The 21,120-nt window shown below is 35.7% G+C and overlaps 1 protein-coding gene across 8 annotated transcripts; it reads left to right on the top strand.

The window, feature by feature from the left end:
- The first annotated feature begins 9,238 nt into the window (after nt 1–9,238).
- Nucleotides 9,239–20,596, top strand: LOC114277142 (putative E3 ubiquitin-protein ligase RING1a). 8 transcript variants are annotated; one of them, XM_028218991.2, is made up of 10 exons: nt 9,239–9,558; nt 9,641–9,683; nt 12,221–12,279; nt 17,241–17,322; nt 17,414–17,534; nt 17,632–17,673; nt 18,174–18,710; nt 19,339–19,446; nt 19,539–19,751; nt 20,284–20,596. In XM_028218991.2, exons 1-10 carry the CDS (start codon nt 9,447–9,449, stop codon nt 20,308–20,310), a joined length of 1,344 nt encoding a protein of 447 aa, XP_028074792.1. In that variant the 5' UTR covers nt 9,239–9,446; the 3' UTR covers nt 20,311–20,596. The 8 variants fall into 8 exon arrangements, with proteins under 8 accessions (XP_028074792.1, XP_028074789.1, XP_028074793.1 ...); XM_082887824.1 differs by having other exon boundaries at nt 9,308–9,558; nt 17,163–17,322; nt 19,554–19,751; XM_082887823.1 differs by having other exon boundaries at nt 9,308–9,558; nt 17,163–17,322.
- Nucleotides 20,597–21,120: the final 524 nt, after the last annotated feature.

Here is a 21,120-nt window from a genome sequence, read left to right as displayed (position 1 = left end):
AATTAACATTTCCTATCATACAATGCTTCATAAGGAGCCATTTGAATGATAACTATTGTTGTTTACAAACTCGGCCAGAGGGAGGTAAGTCTCCTAATTCCCTTGGAAATTTAACACACACATCCGTAACATATCTTCTAAAGTTTGATTGGTTCGTTTAGATTGGCCGTCTGTCTCTGGGTGGTAGGCACTACTCAGTCGCAGTTTAGTTCCCAAAGCCTGTTGTAAACTCTGCCAGAATCTTGATGTGAATTGTCAGATACAAAGGATACTAGCACACCATGCAATCTCACAATTTCATTCACATAAATGTTAGCTAACTTATCCACATTATAAAAAGTTTTAACAGGCAGAAAATGGGCAAACTTAGTTAAACGGTCAACAATGACCCGGATAGAGTCTATACCTCGAGAGGAGTGAGGCAATCCAACAATGAAGTCCATCGTAATGTGCTTCCATTTCCATTCCGGTATTAGAAGTGGCTGAAGTAATCCAGCGGGTCATTGATGTTCAGCTTTTACCTATTGGCAATGCAAACACCTAACCACAAAATCAGCAATACTTTTCTTCATTCTAGGCCACTAGAAATTCTGTTTTAAGTCATGGTACATCCTTGTATTCCTTGGATGCATAAAAAATTTAGAGTTGTGAGCTTCGGTCATAATACGTTTTCTCAATTCAGAATGGTCCAGTACACAAAGTCTACCCTGAAATTTTAACACATTGTTTTCGTACACAAATTTCAGCCTCGGTTTTGATTCATTTTCATCAATAATCTTCTTTAGAAATTCATCTTGTAATTACTTTTCTTTAATTTCCTCAACTATGGCCGACTGAGCATAAATGGCAGTTAGGATTTCACCATGTTGACACAAAACTACTTCAATCTCATTTATTTCCAAATCACAAGACAATTATTTCAGGCTAGTGAGCAAACACAACAAATTCCCAATAGACTTTCGGCTCAAAACATCTACAACCATATTTGCTTTTCCTGAATGATACAAAATTTGCAAATCATAATCTTTTATCAACTCAAGGCACTGCCTCTGTCTCATGTTCAATTCCTTTTGAGTAAAGAAATATTTAAGGCTTTTATGATCAGTATACATTTCACAAGTCACACCATACAGATAGTGTCGCTAAAATTTTAAAGCAAACACTACAGCTACTAGTTCAAGGTCATAAGTTGGGTAGTTCTTTTCATGAGGTCGGAGTTGGCGAGAATCATAGGAAATCACTTTCCCATTTTGCATAAGCACACACCCCAGACCCTTGTATGAAGCATCACTATAAATTTGGAATCCATCTGTACCATTAGGCAAAGTCAGAATTGTTGCAGTCACGAATCTGGTCTTCAGCTTTTGGAAAGCAAATTCCCTTTGGTCATGCCAATCAAATGGTGTATTTTTTTGTATTAGTTATGTCAAAGGCATAACGAGTTCGGAGAAATCTTTCACAAATCTTCTGTAGTAACCAGCAAGTCCTAGAAAACTTCTGACACATTTGTTGGTCTTGGCCAATTCACAGTAGCCTTAATTTCTTGTGGATCCACTTAAATGCCCCAAAAATGTCATATTGTCCAGCTAGAATTCATATTTAGAAAATTTTGCATACAACTTCTTTTCTCTCAAGATCTGTAAGGTAGCTCTCAAATGATCTTCATGTTCTTCTCTGCTTTTAAAATAAATCAGAATATCATCAATAAATACAACTATACATTCATTAAGGTATTGTTTGAACACCCTATTCATTAATTCCATGAATGCTGCAGGTGTATTAGTTACCCCAAACGACATTACCAAAACTCATAGTGCCCATATCTAGTCTAGAAAACAGTTTTCTCTATGTCTTCTGTCTTAACTTTTAATTGGTTGTATCTGGATCGAAGATCAATTTTGGAAAACACCTGGGCTCCCTAGAGTTGGTCAAACAGATCATCTATTCGGGGTAGTGGATATTTGTTCTTGATAGTTACTGTGCTCAGTTCCCCATAATCTATACATGGTCTCAAAGACCCATCTTTATTTTTAACAAATAACACTGGAGCACCCCAAGGTGAAGTGCTCGGTCGGATAAACTTATTGTCTAACAATTTTTGAAGTAGGATTTTCAATTCTTTCAGTTCTGAAGCTGACATTCTATAAGGGATTTTGGAAATTGGTTGTGTTCCAGGCACTATTTCAATGGTAAATTTAATTTCTTTATCAATCGAATCACCGAGTAGTTTGTTTGGAAACACATCAAGAAATTCATTAACTACAGGAATAGCTTCTACATTAGGACTATCAGAAGTCATGTTTAAAACACTGCATAAATAAGCTAGTCATCATTTCCTAAGCAATTTGACAACTTTCAAAGCATAAATCATATACGGAGGTGGAACTATTCCATTCCCAGCAAATACGAATTTAGATAAACCAGGTGGTCGAAAGACAATAGATGTATTCGCACAATCAATAGTTACACAATACTTAGCCAACCAATCCATACCCAATATGCAATCAAAATGAGCAATGTCTAAAGGCAGCAAATCAACGTATAATAACACATCTCCAACCATGACGTCACACGCAAGATACACATAAGCACACATCATAGTACCCCCAAAAGGTGTAGATACAGATAACAAGTAATTCATGGGTTCTAGTGGTCTAGTTAATTTTCAAGAAAAAGCATGCGACATGAATGAATGTATAGAACTAGAATTTATCAACACATATGCATTTTAAGCACAAATAGGGAGTATACCTGACACCACATATTCAGTATTCTGTACATCGCCGGGTACAAGTGCAAACACTCTACCTTGTCTCAAGGGTTCTATACCAGTATTGGTTCTTGCATTTGATCTTGGTGTAGAAACGGATCCAATCGAACTTGTTGCAAGACGGTTGGCATTTTCAGCTGTGAATGAATAATCTTTCATCATATGGCCAATCTTGCTACATCAGAAGCACGCACCAGAAGTACGATAACAAACACCCTTATGTTTTCTTCCACATTTTGAACAAACAAGTGTAGATCCACTACTCTGACTTGAGCTGTTAGTAAATCCCGTGTTTTGCTTCTTATTCATAACAAATGAATGGCCCTTTTTGAACTTATACCTAGATCTCTTGCCCTTCTATTCAGTTATTGGAGCTTTTGTTTGTTTCATTGCAGTCAAGTTGGCTTCAACCATTAAAGCTCTATTAAGTACATCCACATATTTGGGCAATTTTAAAACACCTACCCGATCAAACACATCTAGATCCAGTCCTCCTTCAAATTTTTGAGCTTTTTTATAATCCGTGTTATAACACCCCAACCTTTCACATGTCATTGATATTGTCTGCTTTGGTCCATGCCCGCACGGATTTGTTCTTCCTAGTGGGTCACTCATCCCAAAACTACTCCAGCCTTTCACATGTCATCAATATTGTCCGCTTTGGGCCACGCCCACACGGATTTATTCTTCCTAATGGGTCACCCATCCCAAAACTACTCCAGCCTAAGCACACTTAATTGGGGAGTTCTGCTAGGGATTTCACCACCCAAGAAAAGGCCTTGATGTTAGATAAAGGTCCAGGTTTTACTTTTATAACCCAGGAACTCCCCTTCCATTCTCGATGTGGGGAACTTACAATCCACCTCCCTTAAGGCTGCATGTCCCCGTGCAGTAGCCTGCTAGCTCACAAGCCCGTCCACATACACCGAGAGACGCCAGGGGCCCACAATCAGTACTCCAGAGAGTCGGCTCTAATACCATTTGTAACATTCCAACCCTTCACACGTCATCGATATTGTCCGCTTTGGGCCACGCACGCACGAATTTGTTCTTCCTAGTAGGTCACCTATCCCATAACTACTCCAGCCCAAGCACGCTTAACTGAGGAGTTCTGCTAGGGATTTCACCATCTAGGAAAAGGCCTCGATGCTATATAAAGGCCCAGGTTTTTACTTTTATGGCTCAGGAACTTACCCTCCATTCCCGATGTGGGACACTGGGACCTTAGACGTGTCCATTATGTGTAGGGAAAAATGGGCTAATTTAGTGAACTTAGCCTCATATTCGGCCATTGACATATTGCCTTGTTTGAGTTCTTGGAATTCAGACACATTTCTATCTCGAAAACACTGAGGGAAGTATTTTTCATTGAAGATCTCTTTGAATTGATCCCAAGTCAAAGTCCCACTGCTTTTACGGACAAGCATCCACCAACATTGAGCTTCGTCCTTTAAGGTGTAGGTGGCCAGCAAAACTTTTTGAGTCACGGTACATGGAAAGATTTCAAATAACTTTTCAATTTTTAGCATCCATGTTTCAGTCTTTAAACATTCAATTCCATCCAAGAAAGTCGGTGGCTTCATCTTATTGAATTTCTGAGTCAAGCTGATGATGTCATTGTTTACCGGTTTTGCTTGGACAAGAGGAGGCGGAGAAGGCAAAGGTTGTTGTCTTTGTTGTTGCATTATTGCTTCTGTCAAAGCTTCAAGCATTCTTTCCCTTTGGTTCATCCAAGTCTCGAGATATTCAGCTGTACCATCACTTCTTGTATTTTCCATTTGCTATAGGTAAACAAAGCACTAATAAGCATAGGCAAATAATTCTTTTCACGGTGTTCAACTTCATTTCAGTGTCAATGTATGTTGGTTCAGGTATGTTCATATATTTCATATATACTCACACATGTAGATGTAATGTCCCTAATTCTTACTAGGACATCCTATAGTTCATATGGACTCGTGTGTGCGGTATAACTCGTGCTCTGATACTACTCTGTTACGACCCAAACCTGCCCCTATAGGTTTAGCGCCGTAACCGACCAATAATCCTAGGATTACCAAAGGCCTCTGAACAAATTAAAGAAGATATAGGGGCTAGCAGAAGCAAATACAAACATATACGTCCATAGAGCTGTGTAAACATACACGAGATAGAAAATTTTAAACTTAATTTCCGTAATTAAAATGTCATGCCCATTTCACCATTCATACATACAGACCAACAAGAGTCTTATTCAAACTTAACAAAGAAATACAAAAGATCTTTAGCATGATTCACAAAAGCTTGACCATTGCAAAAAGGGAACCTCCTCATGTGGCATTGTTGCTGGCTGACAAAAAGGAATTCTAGGTCATCAACTCTAAGCCTGGTTACGCGCCTGGTCACCTACATACATACATAATAATAAGGTGAGCCAGAGTCCAGTGAATAACAACAGAGTAAAGGATTAATGAATGATGTCCCAACAGTTTCAAGAATTATAGTTCATATCAGAAACAAATTCAAATTTACATATTTAACCAGAAGTCATAAACAGTTATATGTGGTATATCCATTAGCTATCATTTCATCTTGGTCCTGAAACCCATATGCATAGTCGGTACCGACGACCCCAAAGGTCCATATCTTGTGCACAAGTAGTCATAGTATTATTTCCCCCAAGCAAGGGTCATGTATAAACCACGGTATTGTTTTCCCCAGGTAAAGGCCATATGATTATAAGCCACAGTATTGTTTTTCCCGGGTAAAGGCCTTATGAACATATGCCATGGTATTATTTTCCCCAGGCGAGGGCTTTGTGAACTAAGGACGCCACAAATACATTCCAGGAAATTAGACACTCATTCTCTATTCATAAAATAGCATTTCATAAAGCAGATCATATCTTAACATTCTTAAGATGCTTATAATCAGACATAGCTTTACAGAGTTGTTACCCACAAATAGCTCTGATAGCAAAATGGACAGAGCAGATAGGTCGAATAGCTTATGGCGTGTGACCTACACAAACATATAACAAATGCGCATTGAACACATGCCCGGAAAAACACATAACTCATTTCTTTTTTATCTTGGTGTGTTTCTAATACTTATCCGCATTATTATGCCTTAATTAGGGCTTAGGAATGCCTAAGATGTAATGAGGATGCAAAAATGTGCTTTGAAACACTTAGCCAAATTTTCAAAACAAGGCAGTCTGCTCGAGCACAACTTCTGTCGCTTGAGCGGCTTGTAAAGTCTGCAAAAGTACTAGTTGCATGATTTTTTCACTCGACCGACAGTCGTTGGTCGCTCGAGCACAAGACTGAATAAAAAGGGTCTTCTCTCGATCGCAACTTTTGTCGCTTGAGCGATTTACAAAAGTCTGTAAAACTTCTAGGAGCTCTCATGTTACGCTCGAACACAACTTCTGTCGCTCGAGTGAAGGATCAAAAACAAGGGTGGTCGCTTGAGCATAGATTCTGCAGCACGAGCCAACCCCCAAACTCTATAGAAGTACTGGGAGCTCGCATTCTTTGCTCGAGCGCAGACTTCACCGCTCAAACAGATGATGCAAATTCTGAAATTTCCAGATTGTTGATTCAAGTTCAAAACTCAATTCCAAAGCTTCAAAACACTTCATTTTGGGCCAAAACTTGGTAAAACATTGAGAAACTCATAATATGTGACGAATTACAAACCATTTCGCAAAATCAAGCCCAAAAGCTTTGCCAATTGTACAAAACAAAACTCAAAACTTTGACACAGAACATGCATGTATAGAATTGAAATCTCTTCTTCTCAAAACATAAATTCATGAAGTGAAAAGTCTAAAAAAATGAAAAATCCTTCAAGTCCTTCTACAAAAGCCTCATGCATGTGAGAGTTAGTTGGAGTTCAAACTCAAAATGGGCTTAAAATGCATGAATGCATGATATGATCTTCATTTCTATTCCATTAACTCAATTCTTGCATTACTCAACTTAATTATTTGAATTCATGTGCTAAGTGACTCAATTAAAAGGCTAAAAGGTTGAATTCTTACCTTAAATGATCAATTATGCTTAGATGCTAAGTTGGTTAAGCTCACAAGTCAAATGCTCCAAATTTCTTCTCAATTCAATCTCCCATTCTCTTGAACTTAAGCTCCTATACTTAAACTATCTCTCTTTCTCCCACGTTTTGCTCTCTAAGATGACAAAATGAGAGTGTTGTAGTCAAGAAGCCTTATATAGGTTAGTTTAGTGGGCTTAATAAAGCTAGGCTTAATTTAACTAATTTGTATTATTTAATGCTAATTATTTGGTTCCGAATCAAATTTTTAATTGAACCTACCATAATGTTTTAAAATTTTCAAATGACACATAAACCAAGTTAATTTCGTGATCGTATGCTGATAAGACCTTCAATTCGCAAAACAAAATAGAAACATAAACAGATATTTCTGCGACAGATAGATATAAATGCAAATAACATATAACACATGTAATTAACATAGAATTTCATCTTAATTACTTATTAGGCCTTCTTAATAAAAAAATCATTAGCTAATCACAGGTCATGGTTGTTAAAGAGAGATAGATGAAAGAGAAGTGTTGTGAAACCCTATATAAGAAGAGAAAGAGAGAGGGGGGTTTTGAGAATTGTTTCTGAACATATAATTGTGTGTATTTTTTATATGTAGATAAGGTATTTTGGTCATTTTGTGATATGGACATAATATTTTAATAATGCTACTATTAGCATCCTATCAATTATTTTGGACTCTCAATTTTTTGACTTTTTTTTTAATTACAATAATAACCTTAAATGAAATTATTAAAAAAAACATCAATAATTTTGGGACACCCCATGTCACAATTAAACCTACACACCCATTACATCATAAGTTAGGATTTATGAGAGCACCTACCTTTATCACCACTTATCCATCTTTCTCAAATCTCACATTCAAAACCTACACATCAGCAAAATCTTGAAAACCCTTTGGCGCAATATTCCGACAACAATGGTGTCAACCATTTGATTATATACACTTCTTCGGCAATGATAATGAATGGAAATTTCTCTGGCAACCACAACTCCATGACGATGAGAGGAGTACAATAATAAAAACTTAGAAGATGTTCATAGTTTCGATGGTCTTAGCTTAGAGGAGATTAGCCCTGTAAGGGTAAGTTTCTTGAAAAAAATGACAAAAATAATAAAAACTGTTTGTTATTTTTTTCAGGATTGAACTCCCAAACATATGACCGAAATTCGGGAACACAGACCCGAACATTGTTTATTTGGTTGGGAACAAGTAACCGAACATTTTTTATTTGTTTGAGAACAGATAACCGAAGCAGTAGTAGAAGTAGACAAACAAAGGAGGTCGGACCACGCTTGGATGGTCGACCGATGGGTGAAATCCTGTCCAGTTTTGCTCACACAGAGAGCATACAAATATAGTGAGGCCATGGATGAATGATAGAAAACCAATCAGAGAAGTATAAAAGTGGATTGTGTTGTGTGTGTGAAAAAAGATAATAATAATAATATAAAAAAAGATTGACAAACCTTATAATGAAATAGAGAAAAATTTTCTTAATCACCACAATTTTTTTCTACTGATTTTGGGAGGTTCTACCATCATGGGTTTTGTTAGGGTTTTAGGAGAGAAGCTTTTTAGGGTATGCATTTGAAAGAGTGAAATATTCTTACAAAGATAATTTGGTATTATTTGGAGGGAGAAAAAAAATTTAAGAGTTTTATAATTTATAAGTAGGGGTTCAAAGAAATGAGATATTCAAATAATTGATGGGGTGCTAATACCGACACACTATTTTAATGCTTGAACCTTTAGATAAAAAAAAAAAAGGCACTGCTCCAGTCCCAAATCAGGCTGGAGGGTGCTGTTAGGCCGGTGGAGGCCCACCATGAGTCCCGTTTCGATAATCCGAACCGTTCAATGTGTAGAAGTCGTTGAGTATTGTATGCTTTTAAAATAATCACGTTAATCGGATATCGATAGCTACATGATCAAATCAGTTTTGTATAAAAAAATAGAAGGTAAAAAAATAAACGGTTAACAAAAAACTGACCTGATGAGGCAGTTATCGATATTCAATCAACGTAATTTTTACAGGTATATAGTACTTAACGAGTTCTACACATTGAACGGTTCAAATTATCGAAACGAAATCCGTAATAGGTCTTTATAGATCCAACAGTACCCTTCAGTTCTATCTGAGACGGGAAGAAAGCCATGCCTATAAAAAAAAATCTAAATTTAAATTGATGGATGGAGTGCTTAAAATTAAATTATAATTAGAAAAAGAAATGAAATAAAAGGTGAAAAATGTTTGGGAAAGGATTAGGGGTGGGTCCCACCCATTTAAATGATATTTTGACTTTAAGGTTTTTTTTTTTTGTTTTTTTGTTTTTTTTTGTTTTTTTGGTGTGTGGAATTCCTACTAATACAATTAGAACTTGATTATTGTAAAAGGTGTGACGAGGGCCCTTATTTGGACACGCGGCTTTTAAAGACGGCGTGTGTCGTTTTCCCCTTTAAACAGAGTACCAATTTACAACTCGCAGAATGAATAACCATTGCTGGTAAGACCAAGGAGACTCTCTCTCTCCACCGCCGCCTCCGCCTCCGCCTCCGCCTCCGCCATCACCACGTTGCCCTGGTTTCTTCCTTCCAATATCGACAATGCCTGCACAAAAGCGTTCACACGAGGAGGTTCCTTCGGAGGAGGACGAGTCTCTGCAACGCAATCAAAATCAAAATGAAAATCACCACAAACACCCCCAAGATGTGTGCGGTACGTAAATTGCTTTATATCTTCGAATAAATACAAATTTTTTTGCTCCACATTATGGATTTGAATCTTCTCTGTTCCTCAGAATCCTATGGAAGCCCTTCATCTGGTGGCGGAGACAACAACGAGTACGTTCTCTCTTTCTATGCTATCTTCTCTCATTCACTGTGTTTGATTTGAGATCAGTATGGTTTATTTGGTTGTCCTGTTGCATTTCTACGTATTTTATTGAGTATTGTTGAGTGAATTGTTAATAGAGTAATTTGGTTTTGGATCTTACTGATCAATGGGGTGAATATGGTTCAGTTTGGTTCGGTTTTGAAGGAAACGAAGACCAAACTACTACCTACATTTTCATAAAATTTGGAACCAAATCGATCCATGAAAATCTTGGAACTAAACCAAACCATGAAAGCGGTTCAGAAACCATGGGTTTCGTGAACTTTTGTCATCACTCACAACATCATCACAACTTGCTCAAAGATTAAGTAATATATCATGATTTTATAAACAAAATTGTTAAGTGATTGATTAGAACTAGTTTTACTATTATATGAGAACAGACTTTAACAACTTATTAATATATTTAGAAAACTAATAAGATACTTGAGCATCTACTATAAATTACAAAATATATATATATATATCTAAACAATCCCATTCGGTTCCAAACCGGAACCATGAGTATAAAATGACAGACGGAACCTTAAAGCACAGTTCAGCTATTTTAAGAACTAGGACCGAACCATGCATTGAAAAACCAAACCACACAGTGCAGTTTGGTCTAGATTGGACCGGTTTGCGGTTTTTTCATTTTTCTAGCTCAGGCCTACTAATCATTGTATTTATCATTTGAATTTTAATGTTGCTGCGGGTGAGTCATGGTTGCACTTGCTTCTGTGGCTAATTTTTTGCATGGAGGTTTTGATTGCCAATTTTTTTTTAAATTATTCTGTGCATTTTTTATTTTTATTTTTTTGAAAATTCAAGAAACAACTTAAATGTGGTGTTTTAAATTTTTCTCCCAAACAGCTTGCCAAACAAGCATGTCACTCTCCGAAAACAAAAGCAAAAATGATACTGAACATGACCTAAATCATATAGCTATTATTGTGACTGAACATAGATTTCCGCACCAGGTGCATTGTTGGGCACAAATGAAGTGGTGTCTAATGAAGCACATTGTGAATCTTGAGTTGATTTATGAGATGTATCTTGGTCATGTTACCGAGGCAAATTATGGCATTTATCAACATTCAAGTGTACTATATTATTGTTGACCTAATTGTTCAGTGTTGGTGTGGATATGATATAATAGTCCCTTTACCAGGATGCATAATAAAGAATTGAAAGGCTAGTATTCTAAGTTTGAGAAGGCATTTCAGATGCCATTGTTAGCATTTGAAACAATTTCATGGATGTCTAAAACAATTACATGGATGCTCTGTATGTGGAAAGGGTTCATATTTGACGACATGAGTTAAATTCGCTTTCCTTAGTCCAGAGATCTTATAATGCGCTTTACAAGGGTCTTTCTTTTTCTACAATGCATGCAATTCATCTAATCCTCCGGTTTATGAAAGTCAAATCATATTGGCTCTCAACTTTTATAAATATGGCGGCATGGGTGGGATTTTAGGGTTCACTTTTTATTGATGGGGTAAAATCTATCTATTACCATGGAAGCCCTTTAATTCTTGTAAAGGTCAAAGCTACCATAGCATGGAGGATGGAGGTACTTGGGTGTTATGGTGTGGGGTTGAAGGGTCCTAGCACCCCACATTGCCAAGAAACAATGTTGGCTGGTGGCTTTTCCTTCAATAGTTCATGTATTAACTAAAGAGGAGGATATAAAATCAATGGTATACATTATCAACTTTTTATCTTAACATATTGATTGCTTCATGCTAAGAAACAGACACATACACGGATGCCCACACAATGGGGATATAACAACAAATGTTTTTCTATATATTTTTATGTAAATGAATATTACACCCACGGAAAATTAAAAATAATGAAAAACTAACACTAATTCAACATGAAAAATAACTCAAACTTTATTCAGTATACATTAGACTTGTTTTCCTTCATTATCATTGGAAATTGTGAGTGTGCTGCTAGTACAATTAGAAGAAGACAAGACTAGTTTTCTTACAACTAATACAAGTAAGAAAAAAAGAAGCAATTTCAACTGTCAAACGCTAATTTAAAATGGCAATTCAACAACTTCAACAATAAAAGACTAATTAAAAAATTGAGATAATGCTACCTATTTGTATTGTTTAAAGAATAAGGGAGAGTACCAAATAGTAATGATTACCATAGACAACATGTTTACATACGATGGCTCCTTTTATAGCTCACGACATGATAACCTTCTCTTAGAGCGTGTTAAGTGGCAAGATAGGCGTTTGTAATGTGTTCCCAACTTGTTCGAGCATAGAAAAAATAATTAAAAAACATAGGGATACACTAGGTGGTGTGTATAATACGTATCCCGACATATGCAACACGTCTTAGATATGACTATGGCAACTAAGTTGAAGTGTCTGTGCTTTATAGGTTTCATGTGCTAATCTATATAACTAAGTTGAAGTGTCTATGCTTTATAGGCTTCATGTGCTAATATATATATATATATATTCGTGTTGTTTGTTTGTAGGTTTGTAGTTGTGAAATTGTCAGAAATACGCAAGGAAGTACAATGCCCAATTTGTTTAGGTATTTTTTTAATTTTGCGTTTCACTTCTCCCTGTTACATCTTTTATGATTTTGTCTATTTGGTACAATGGAATCAGTGTTTTAAAAGGCTTTAGGCGCACCAAGGTGATAAGGTCTCCTATAGCCTAAGCACGGGGCGCAAGGCGAGGTGCAAGTAGTAGAAGAAAAGGAAAATTATAAAATAGGCAAACTTTTCAACATAACAAATATGTATAGAATTCCAAAAATTATTGTTAGAATTTACCAGAATTTACCACTCACCTACTACCTCCACTATCTTTCTCCACACCTACCACCTACCACCTCCACTATCACACACTCCTACTACCTCCACTATCTTTCTCCACACCTACCACCTCCACTATCACACACTCCACTACCATCTTCTCCTCTATATATAGGAATTGTAATATACAGAATATTATCAATCTTGTAACACATCAATCAACTCATCAATCAATAATACATTTCTTTTTACAATTATAAAAGTAAGCTTCACAAGCATAATAGAGAAGAAAAACAGAGAGACAATCTAGCGAAGAAGCAGGAGAAGAAAAGAAGAAGAGAAGAAAAATATGGAAAGAAAAAACAGAGGCAAACCCATGAAGAGAACCCATCGAAGAAGAAAAGAAGAAAAAAAGAAGAGAAGAAAAATAAAGGAAGAAAAAACAGAGGCAGAGAGATAACCCAACCAAGAGAATCCATTAAAGAAGAGAAGAAGATAGAGAGAACCACCGAAGAAGAAGAGAAGAAGAGAAGAACTTGAAGAAGAAGCCAAAGTCGTGTCGTCTTTTCACTTTCTGATCATTTTTTTTTTTTTATCTTCTCCAATTAGGATTTTTTTTTTAATCACTGTCTGCTCTCTTTTGACTACATTTGGTTATTTTACATTGAAGAGTTTTGATTCCTTGTGGGTATGCCCACAAAAAAAGCACTTAATCAACAGTTGGAGTAGAAAAATAAGTAAAGCCCATGAAGCTTGCGCCTCGAAAAAAAGCCCTCGCTTCAGCGCCTAAGCCACGCCTTGCGTATTGCGCCTCGCCTCGACCTGTTTGAAGCGCAAGGCTGCGCCTCGTTGTGCCTCGCGCTCAGGCGTGCGCCTAAGTGTGCCTTTTAAAACACCGAATGGAACACTTTGGATTCATATGAATAGTTTATCAAATGTGAAGACAATTTTGTGGATTATTAAATGGTGTACATGCAATATTTGACCAATGGGATACCAATAGATGATTTGTTGCAAGCAATTACATTTTTTAGTGCTATTAATATGTTCCCCAAGAATGATAGATATGATAAGTAATATGCTCATGAGATATAAATATCTTTATTGAAAGTGAAACACTTAGAATATTAGTATTCTTAAATAATTGCTTGGATAATCTCCTGAACAACTTGCTATCATAAATTTTAAACGTCTTTTCTTTGTTGGATATAATGAATATTTAGGTTTGTATTGTCATATGGAGGAATACTAGATTTTTTGTGGACATCGGAAATAAGAATACTAGATTTCACCATTGTTAAATTTGTTATGATTTTAGATGTATTCATTCTCGTTTTTGTCATGTGACTATTGTATTCTTAGTATTTTAGCATCATTCTTTCTAGGGTGAATTACACTAATAGTCTCTGTAGTTTGGGACTTGTGTCACTTTGATATATGACTTTTCAATTGTAATACATTTGATCTTGAATTTTGAATCTTGTTTCAAATAAGGACAATCAAAGATGTTTCTTTTGCAAAAGGTCAATTTCAAGGGCAAAATTGTCATATAATTTATTTTGTGTTGGTTACTTTGTATGTTGTTTGAAATGTAATGGCATTTTTTTCAATGAATACTGAAACTTTCTTGGTTATAAAGTTCTATTTGGTTTGATTTTTAGAATCTATTTTCAGAAATTTTTTCTAAGAAATTAAAAATTAAATTGGTGAAAATAATAATTAAAAACACATTATTTTTGTATAATTTTATCTTTTGGGAGGGTAGGGTAGAAATAATTTTTTTTGATATTTATTTTTGTTAAATTAGTTTCAATTTTTTCAAAAGTCAAATATGGCAACCACTTTGATGTCATTATTAAACCAATCCGTTAAATCAAAAAACTCAAAACTAAAAATATTTCACATATTAAACATATCGATTATACATTAAAAGTCTAAAAACACCTATTATGTGATAACTATAAAAAAATATCTGTTAACAATAAATACAATCATCTATTACATGATAATCATCCAAAAACAACCATCAATTACATGATCATCATCCAAACACATACTAAAAATTAATTTGGTTAAAAAAAAAAAATGTAAAAAATTTATCATTTTCGTATAATTTTTTCTTTGGTGAGTAAAAATAATTTTAAAAAATTCAAAAATAATTTTTTTGGCAATTTTGTCAAACTATTTTATATTTTATCAAATTGATGACTTTGTCTTTAAAATGAAGTAACAATGCCTTTAATTGTCCTTATTTGGAACGAGATTCAAAATTCAGGGTAAAATATATCACAATTAAAAAGTTAGGGACCTAAATGACACAATTCCCAAATTATAGGAATTGTTAGTATAATTCGCCCTTTTTTCTATTTCTATAACTAGGGATGGCAATGCAATAGTGACACAACCTTTTTAGGGGCCTAAGGCGAAATTTTAAACTAAGGTCTTTTGATAAGTATTAATTATATTTTTGTATATTTTGTTTTCATTTCAAATTAGTTTTTCTTGCTTTTTTTGATGCAAAATTTCTAATTAAACTTTTGTAGTGAAGTTTTTCTAACCTATCTTATTCAATTGATAAAATGGCTAATCCATTTAATATTTCTTGTGACATACTCAATCTCAATTAGGATATTATCAATCAAAATTTTTTGAAGCCTCCTTCTATAGAAGCAACTATTACGAGTGTTGTTAACAATATGTTGCAAGCAGTTCATGCATTAGGGAAATAATGTAGCTTTTAAATATAATTTAATATGAAAATTGATTTTTTTCTTCCTTTTAAGGTTATTTACACGGAGACTCCTAAACTATTAAGAAGTATCATTTTGACCCCTTAAATTATAAATTATATAAATGAACCCCTTAAACTATTGAGAAGTATTAATTTACCCTCAATTTAGGGCCCTAAGGCAATGCCCTTAATGGCCTTGCACTTGGGCTGGCAATGTGGCAATGATTCGGGGGGCCCTACCCACCCTGCCCTTGTTGAGTCTTACTTGACGCTTCCCTCGTCTATGCTTTCCTTATAATGTGAGACCTTGCACCCAACCTACCTAACATGTTTAATCTCCCCTCCCAGAAATGAGGTTACAAAATCTTAATACAAATTCACAAACTATGGAAGAAAGACTGAGGTCTTATGTACATGAGTAAGACAACACACACATCTTTGTATCTACGTATACATATAGATATATACACTGAGAAGGAATTTACCCTCAGATCTAGTTGATTTCAAGTACTCATTGTCTGTCTAGCCCAATCACCACTATCTTCTTTGCCCTTGCTTTTAATAGTGAGTACTACAATACCACCTTTCTTGCCGCCGTTGTTATTGGTGTTGCCACCATAAATCTAATGCAAAGCCAAACAAATTATACATCTTTTTACAGCCACCGCCAAACAAACAATATATATAATGGTTAGTACCTGAGGATTTGGAGATCTTTTAGAGTATGAGATAGTGTGAGTAAGCTATAATCCGATCCGGCATCATGAGATTAATGCGAAGTGAAACAAATTAAAAATCTTTTTACAACCATTGCCAAACAATCAATACATGTAATGGTTAGTACCTAAGGATTTGGAGATCTTTAAGAGTACGAGATAGTGTGAGGAAGCTATAATCCGATCCGCCACTGCTTTGTTTTCTTTCTTTTATCTTTGAATTCTCAACAAGGTCATTTGCAATTGTGATCTTTCTCTCTCTCTAAATATTTTGATTAGCAAAAGTCAGCTGTTAGTTGTTAGATTAGCTCATAGGGATAGTTGAGCCCCTAACCTCTCCCCTGCAAGCACCAAATGCTACCTCCATGCCACTAGGCCATGAGCGCACTTGTGATGTATCCACCCAATGGCTTTGTTGCTTATTTATATATATGTGCCTACATTTCTTTTGGTTTGCATGTATTGTAGGCACATGCCCAGACAAAGTAGACTTCTCCCTCCCATAACATCTTCAAAATTGAAAAGTAGAGCCCTGTGTAGGTGGTAGAAAGTGAATTCATGGTAAGTACACCAGAGGCCTTTGAAAAGTAGTGCTCTGTGTTTGTGGTAGAAAGAGAACTCATGGTAACTACCCCAGAGACCTCTTAATGACCCTGTTCTTTGAGCTATATATCTTCGAGCAATTCTAGTTTCAAGAAGAGTTTTATTCTTGGCTACAGATTCTAAGAAGGAGAAAACGTTATGTTGGGTGGGCTTAACTTTGCCTTATATTTAACTGAAAGAGTAGTTATTGGTTTGCCAGATGGAAAGGGCAGAAAGGAAAACTAGGCTCTATTTATCATTGGGTGGTATTGCCCCATCAAAAATGTCATAGGTTTATCATCTATCTTCAACCAACTTCAAGAGAAAGGACCTCTTTTCATGTAAAATTAATATTCCCTCCAGCATAATTATTTATTTAAAAAGGTGGAGTACAAATAAAAGTTTCACAATAGAACATTGAAATCAAAATGTGAATCAATTTTGACTCTTGCATTGAAAAGATACAATGCAAGGAACCTCTACATCATGGATTGATTATTTTTTTATGTTTTATTTTCTTTATAGTAATATAGCATGTTATGGGTTAAAAGGTTTTAATTCATGTGCCAGAGGAGTGGATGCCAGCTGATAACTTCAAATCCCTCATCTAATCTTTTTTATGTCACAGGATCTTTTCTTCATTCATATGTTTGCACATGCATTCTGATTTGTAGAAAAACCATTGATCACCATTTTGTATGGCTAGGGATTATTCGGAAGACAAGAACCGTTATGGAATGTCTTCACCGTTTTTGCAGAGAGTGCATTGACAAATCTATGCGATTGGGGTTTGTCTTGAAATTGTTTACCCTTACTTTTATTGATTTCCAGTACTTGTATCTTCTTTTCATACAAACTGATCTGTGGCCTTCAATGCAGGAATAATGAGTGTCCTGCTTGTCGTGCACATTGTGCTAGTCGCCGTTCTTTGAGAGATGATCCAAACTATGATGCGCTTATTGCAGTTTTATATCCAGATATTGATAAGTATGAAGAGCAGGTATTAAGTTGGGCCAGCATCTTGGATCTCATATTGGCAATTGATTTAGTGTCGACTATTATTTCATTCACACTTTAACTCTTGTACCTGGTTGCAGGAATGGGCTTTGTATGAAGAGGAGAAGGCTTGCAATAAGCAGGTGAGATTTTAAAAGTTCAGTTCAAGCATTTTCACTTGTATTTATGAATCATGCCTGGATTTTACTCTGCTTCATCTTTCCATATCTGTAATCCATATGGTTCAGTACGTCAAATCAACAGTGATTGCAGTACATTTCACACACACAGTTTGACCCAAAGAAAAAAAAAAAAAAAAAGAACAAGAAATAAGAGTAGAACAGGTAAATTTGGGAGAATGTCCAGTCATTTTTGGCTGAACTAATGGCATGTCCAAACTAAGCCAAACCAAATTAAGCCTTGTGTCCCAATTTGGTGGGCTCACCTTTGTATCTTTTTTTTTCCAAAATCGTTTCATGTGTTGGTGCTTTTTAGCCATCTTTTGATATAGCTTTGTTACATACGGGTACAAGCACTTACAGTGCAGACCTGTGTGAATAACAACTGTTCTGTGTCAAATTACATTTTTGCTTTTGTTTGGACTATGTTGTCCCCAGACCTAATTTTAGACTCATTTGGACAGATCCAAGCTTCTATTGCACAAACTTTTCAACGACAATCAGAAGCATTGGGCAGGAAAAGGACAACAGCTAGAGTCACAGCAGCTGCATTTGTAAAGAGGTCACAGGGCAATTATCGAAATCTAAGGGGGAAGAGAAACCATCGAGCTGCTGAGCTCCAAGGATCCGACGACGACGACGACGACGACATTAATGGCAATGATGAAGGCAAGGATTTATCTTCTGCTGATGAGTTCTGTACAGATATCAAACCAAAAAGATGCAAGAGATGGGGGGGATCTCGGTTTTCTCAGCCCTCTTCAGCAGCAGCCAGTGCAGATGGAGGGTGTGATGAAAATGACTTAGAAATAAACAGAGAATCAGTAGGCGCATGTGCAGGGCTTGTTAGTAGCTCAGAAAGGCTTGCCTGGGGCAAAGGTGGGATGCGGAGTCACACCAGGCACGGTGGCTCGAGTGGTGGCAATGGAAAGAATGCAAGGAACAGCCGCCTCTCTAAGTTGATTGATTTTCTCCAAAATTCAGAGGAAAATGATGACAGGGTAGTAATAGAATGCTTCTTTTTGGGTGGTGATCTTGTGGGCTATGCTATTAGCATTGAAGGATCCCAATAGAGATCTCTTAACTAACATAATGCTGGATATTTAATTTTCTCGTGAAAAGACAGCTTAGTTTTATGCTTAGAAGCATGGACACGTGACATGACACATACACGACAACACCAAAATTTAAAAAAAATGTAGGACACGATGTGTGGGGGATACGTGCAAAATATATAATTTTGTATATTTATTATATGTCATGTATGAGGATAAATAACTATTATATGTAGTATATATGAATATTTAGTTCAAAGTAATAATTTTTAAAATCTAAAAGAGGAGAATAGGTGGTATAAATTTACATTGTTTTTGTTTTGTGATTGGATTCTAAGTTGTTTTAATTAAACTTGTAATGTTTATGTGTGTATAAGTTTTGTGAAGTGTTTGAAGAGTGTCGTGTTGGTGTCAGACACAATGTCAGACACGACACATTACTTTCTTAGAAGTGTCCGTATTTCTTAAGTTTAATGAGACCATTTCAGATTTCTTTTGGATTATTTACTTTTTAGTGTCTTTGCAGCCATGACATTTGATATGATTGTCAATATTTTGTTTCCCATTATTTCAGTTGGATGTCCATCTCATGGTGGTTGACTTGAGTGAACAAAGAATATGCAATTTACAGCAACCCTACCTGTGTTGCAGGCCAACCTTGTCAGTTAGACACCTATGCAAAGTGAGTCCTACGTGTTAACCTTATTTTTCATTACGTGTTAAGCCTTTCTCACTAATAATGGATTTGTTCCTGGACGTGACATTTCTATGTAGTATGTGGCTCATCAGATCTTGTTGCACCCTGAAGAATTGGAAATGTGGATTGTTAAAAAGCTACACTCCAAACTAAACTCTTCATCCTCTACTAGTGTTGCAATAGCTGAGTCCAGCTTCATAGATCTATCCAAAGATGAGCTGCAAATATTGGAAGAGCACGAAACTTTGGCAGGATTTCAAGTTATCTGTGATTTTAGTCGGGGCCATCTGGTAATCTCTCCCTTACCAACTTTACTTTGTTCATGCACGAGAGAACACACATAAAACTTGTGTGCTTCGATAGGGTAAATGGTATGCAATTTTTTGATACAGTAACGACAATTTGAAGTGAAGTTATAACAATTCGTGATACAATTACGTAATTTTGTCGTGTGTTGCGCCCTTATTTATTTATTTATTATTATCGAACTGTTACTCAATTTGAAATATAATATAATCTATTATTGTTGAGTAACATTTTGGCATAACACACCATAAAATACTGAACTGTATCACAAATTGTGGTAACTTCGCTTTAAAAATCACAAATTGTTGTAATTTTACTTTAGAAACCACAAATTGTCGCAACTCTATTAGAAAACTGTGTGATATTTACTACAAAGATTGGTAATGCCTTTAAGGAGTGCATACCGTAACATTTCCCACTTTGATATACAACGACTTGTGTGCATAATTTTCTGTTCCAGACTCTGCAACAATCAAGCAGTGCTCTTTACTTTTGCATTTTTTGGTGCTGTTTCAGCTTATAGGTACCAGCAAAAGTTGTTAGGTGTTTCTGAAGCTAATGATGATTCATTTGCAATTTGAGAATTACGAATGATTAATCTTTTTCTACCGATTAATCTTTTTCGTACAAGGTAGATATAAACTAACTTACAGAAGGAAATTTGCAGTAGATTTAAATTGTGAGCGGGTTTATGTGTTGTAATTGAGAATTATTGGTCTTGGAAGTTGAGAAGTATACCGAAGGAGTTAATTTTAAAGAGTGAACAATGGTCTCATTTCATGGTTTTTGAATCGAATACAACTTAGTTTAAGCATTGTTATTGTTGTTATGCCAGATTGTATTAATGATTCTTGCAACCCTTTGTGCTTAGGCCTTATTGCATGCTTGTTTTCGTCTTTTCATTCTATTCCATTATTGAAAATGCTATACAAGTTTACTTTTTAAATCTAATGATGTGTAAATAAAATGATTGATTGATAATTAGAGAAAATATGACAGAAAGAATTGTCTTAGATATTCAAATGGTTTACCGCGTCATTGAGTTTGAAAAATGAGTCTAATTTTTGGTCTGGATTAGCATTACCCTTCCATTATTCAACAAAGTTTTATCCTATTGAAATTGGTTTCATAATCATATACGCTTTGCTTCTAATAATTGTAATTAGAGTAATGATTCATCCCCCCTTTTCCTCCTACCCCCTTTGACCCCCTCTCTCTCTCATTGGTTACCTTTTCTTTTTCTTTTTCTTTTTTTTCCTGCTCCACCAATCACCTCCTGCCACGTGGCAAAGGGGGTGAGGGGGTGAACCCCAAAAGGGGGTCCCAAGCATTATTCTTGTAATTATTGATTCA

This window comes from Camellia sinensis, chromosome 9 (genome assembly GCF_055761805.1).
Source record: "Camellia sinensis isolate YWXY chromosome 9, ASM5576180v1, whole genome shotgun sequence".
Classification (NCBI taxonomy): domain Eukaryota; kingdom Viridiplantae; phylum Streptophyta; class Magnoliopsida; order Ericales; family Theaceae; genus Camellia; species Camellia sinensis.
This window is presented reverse-complemented; position numbering and strand designations above follow the sequence as displayed.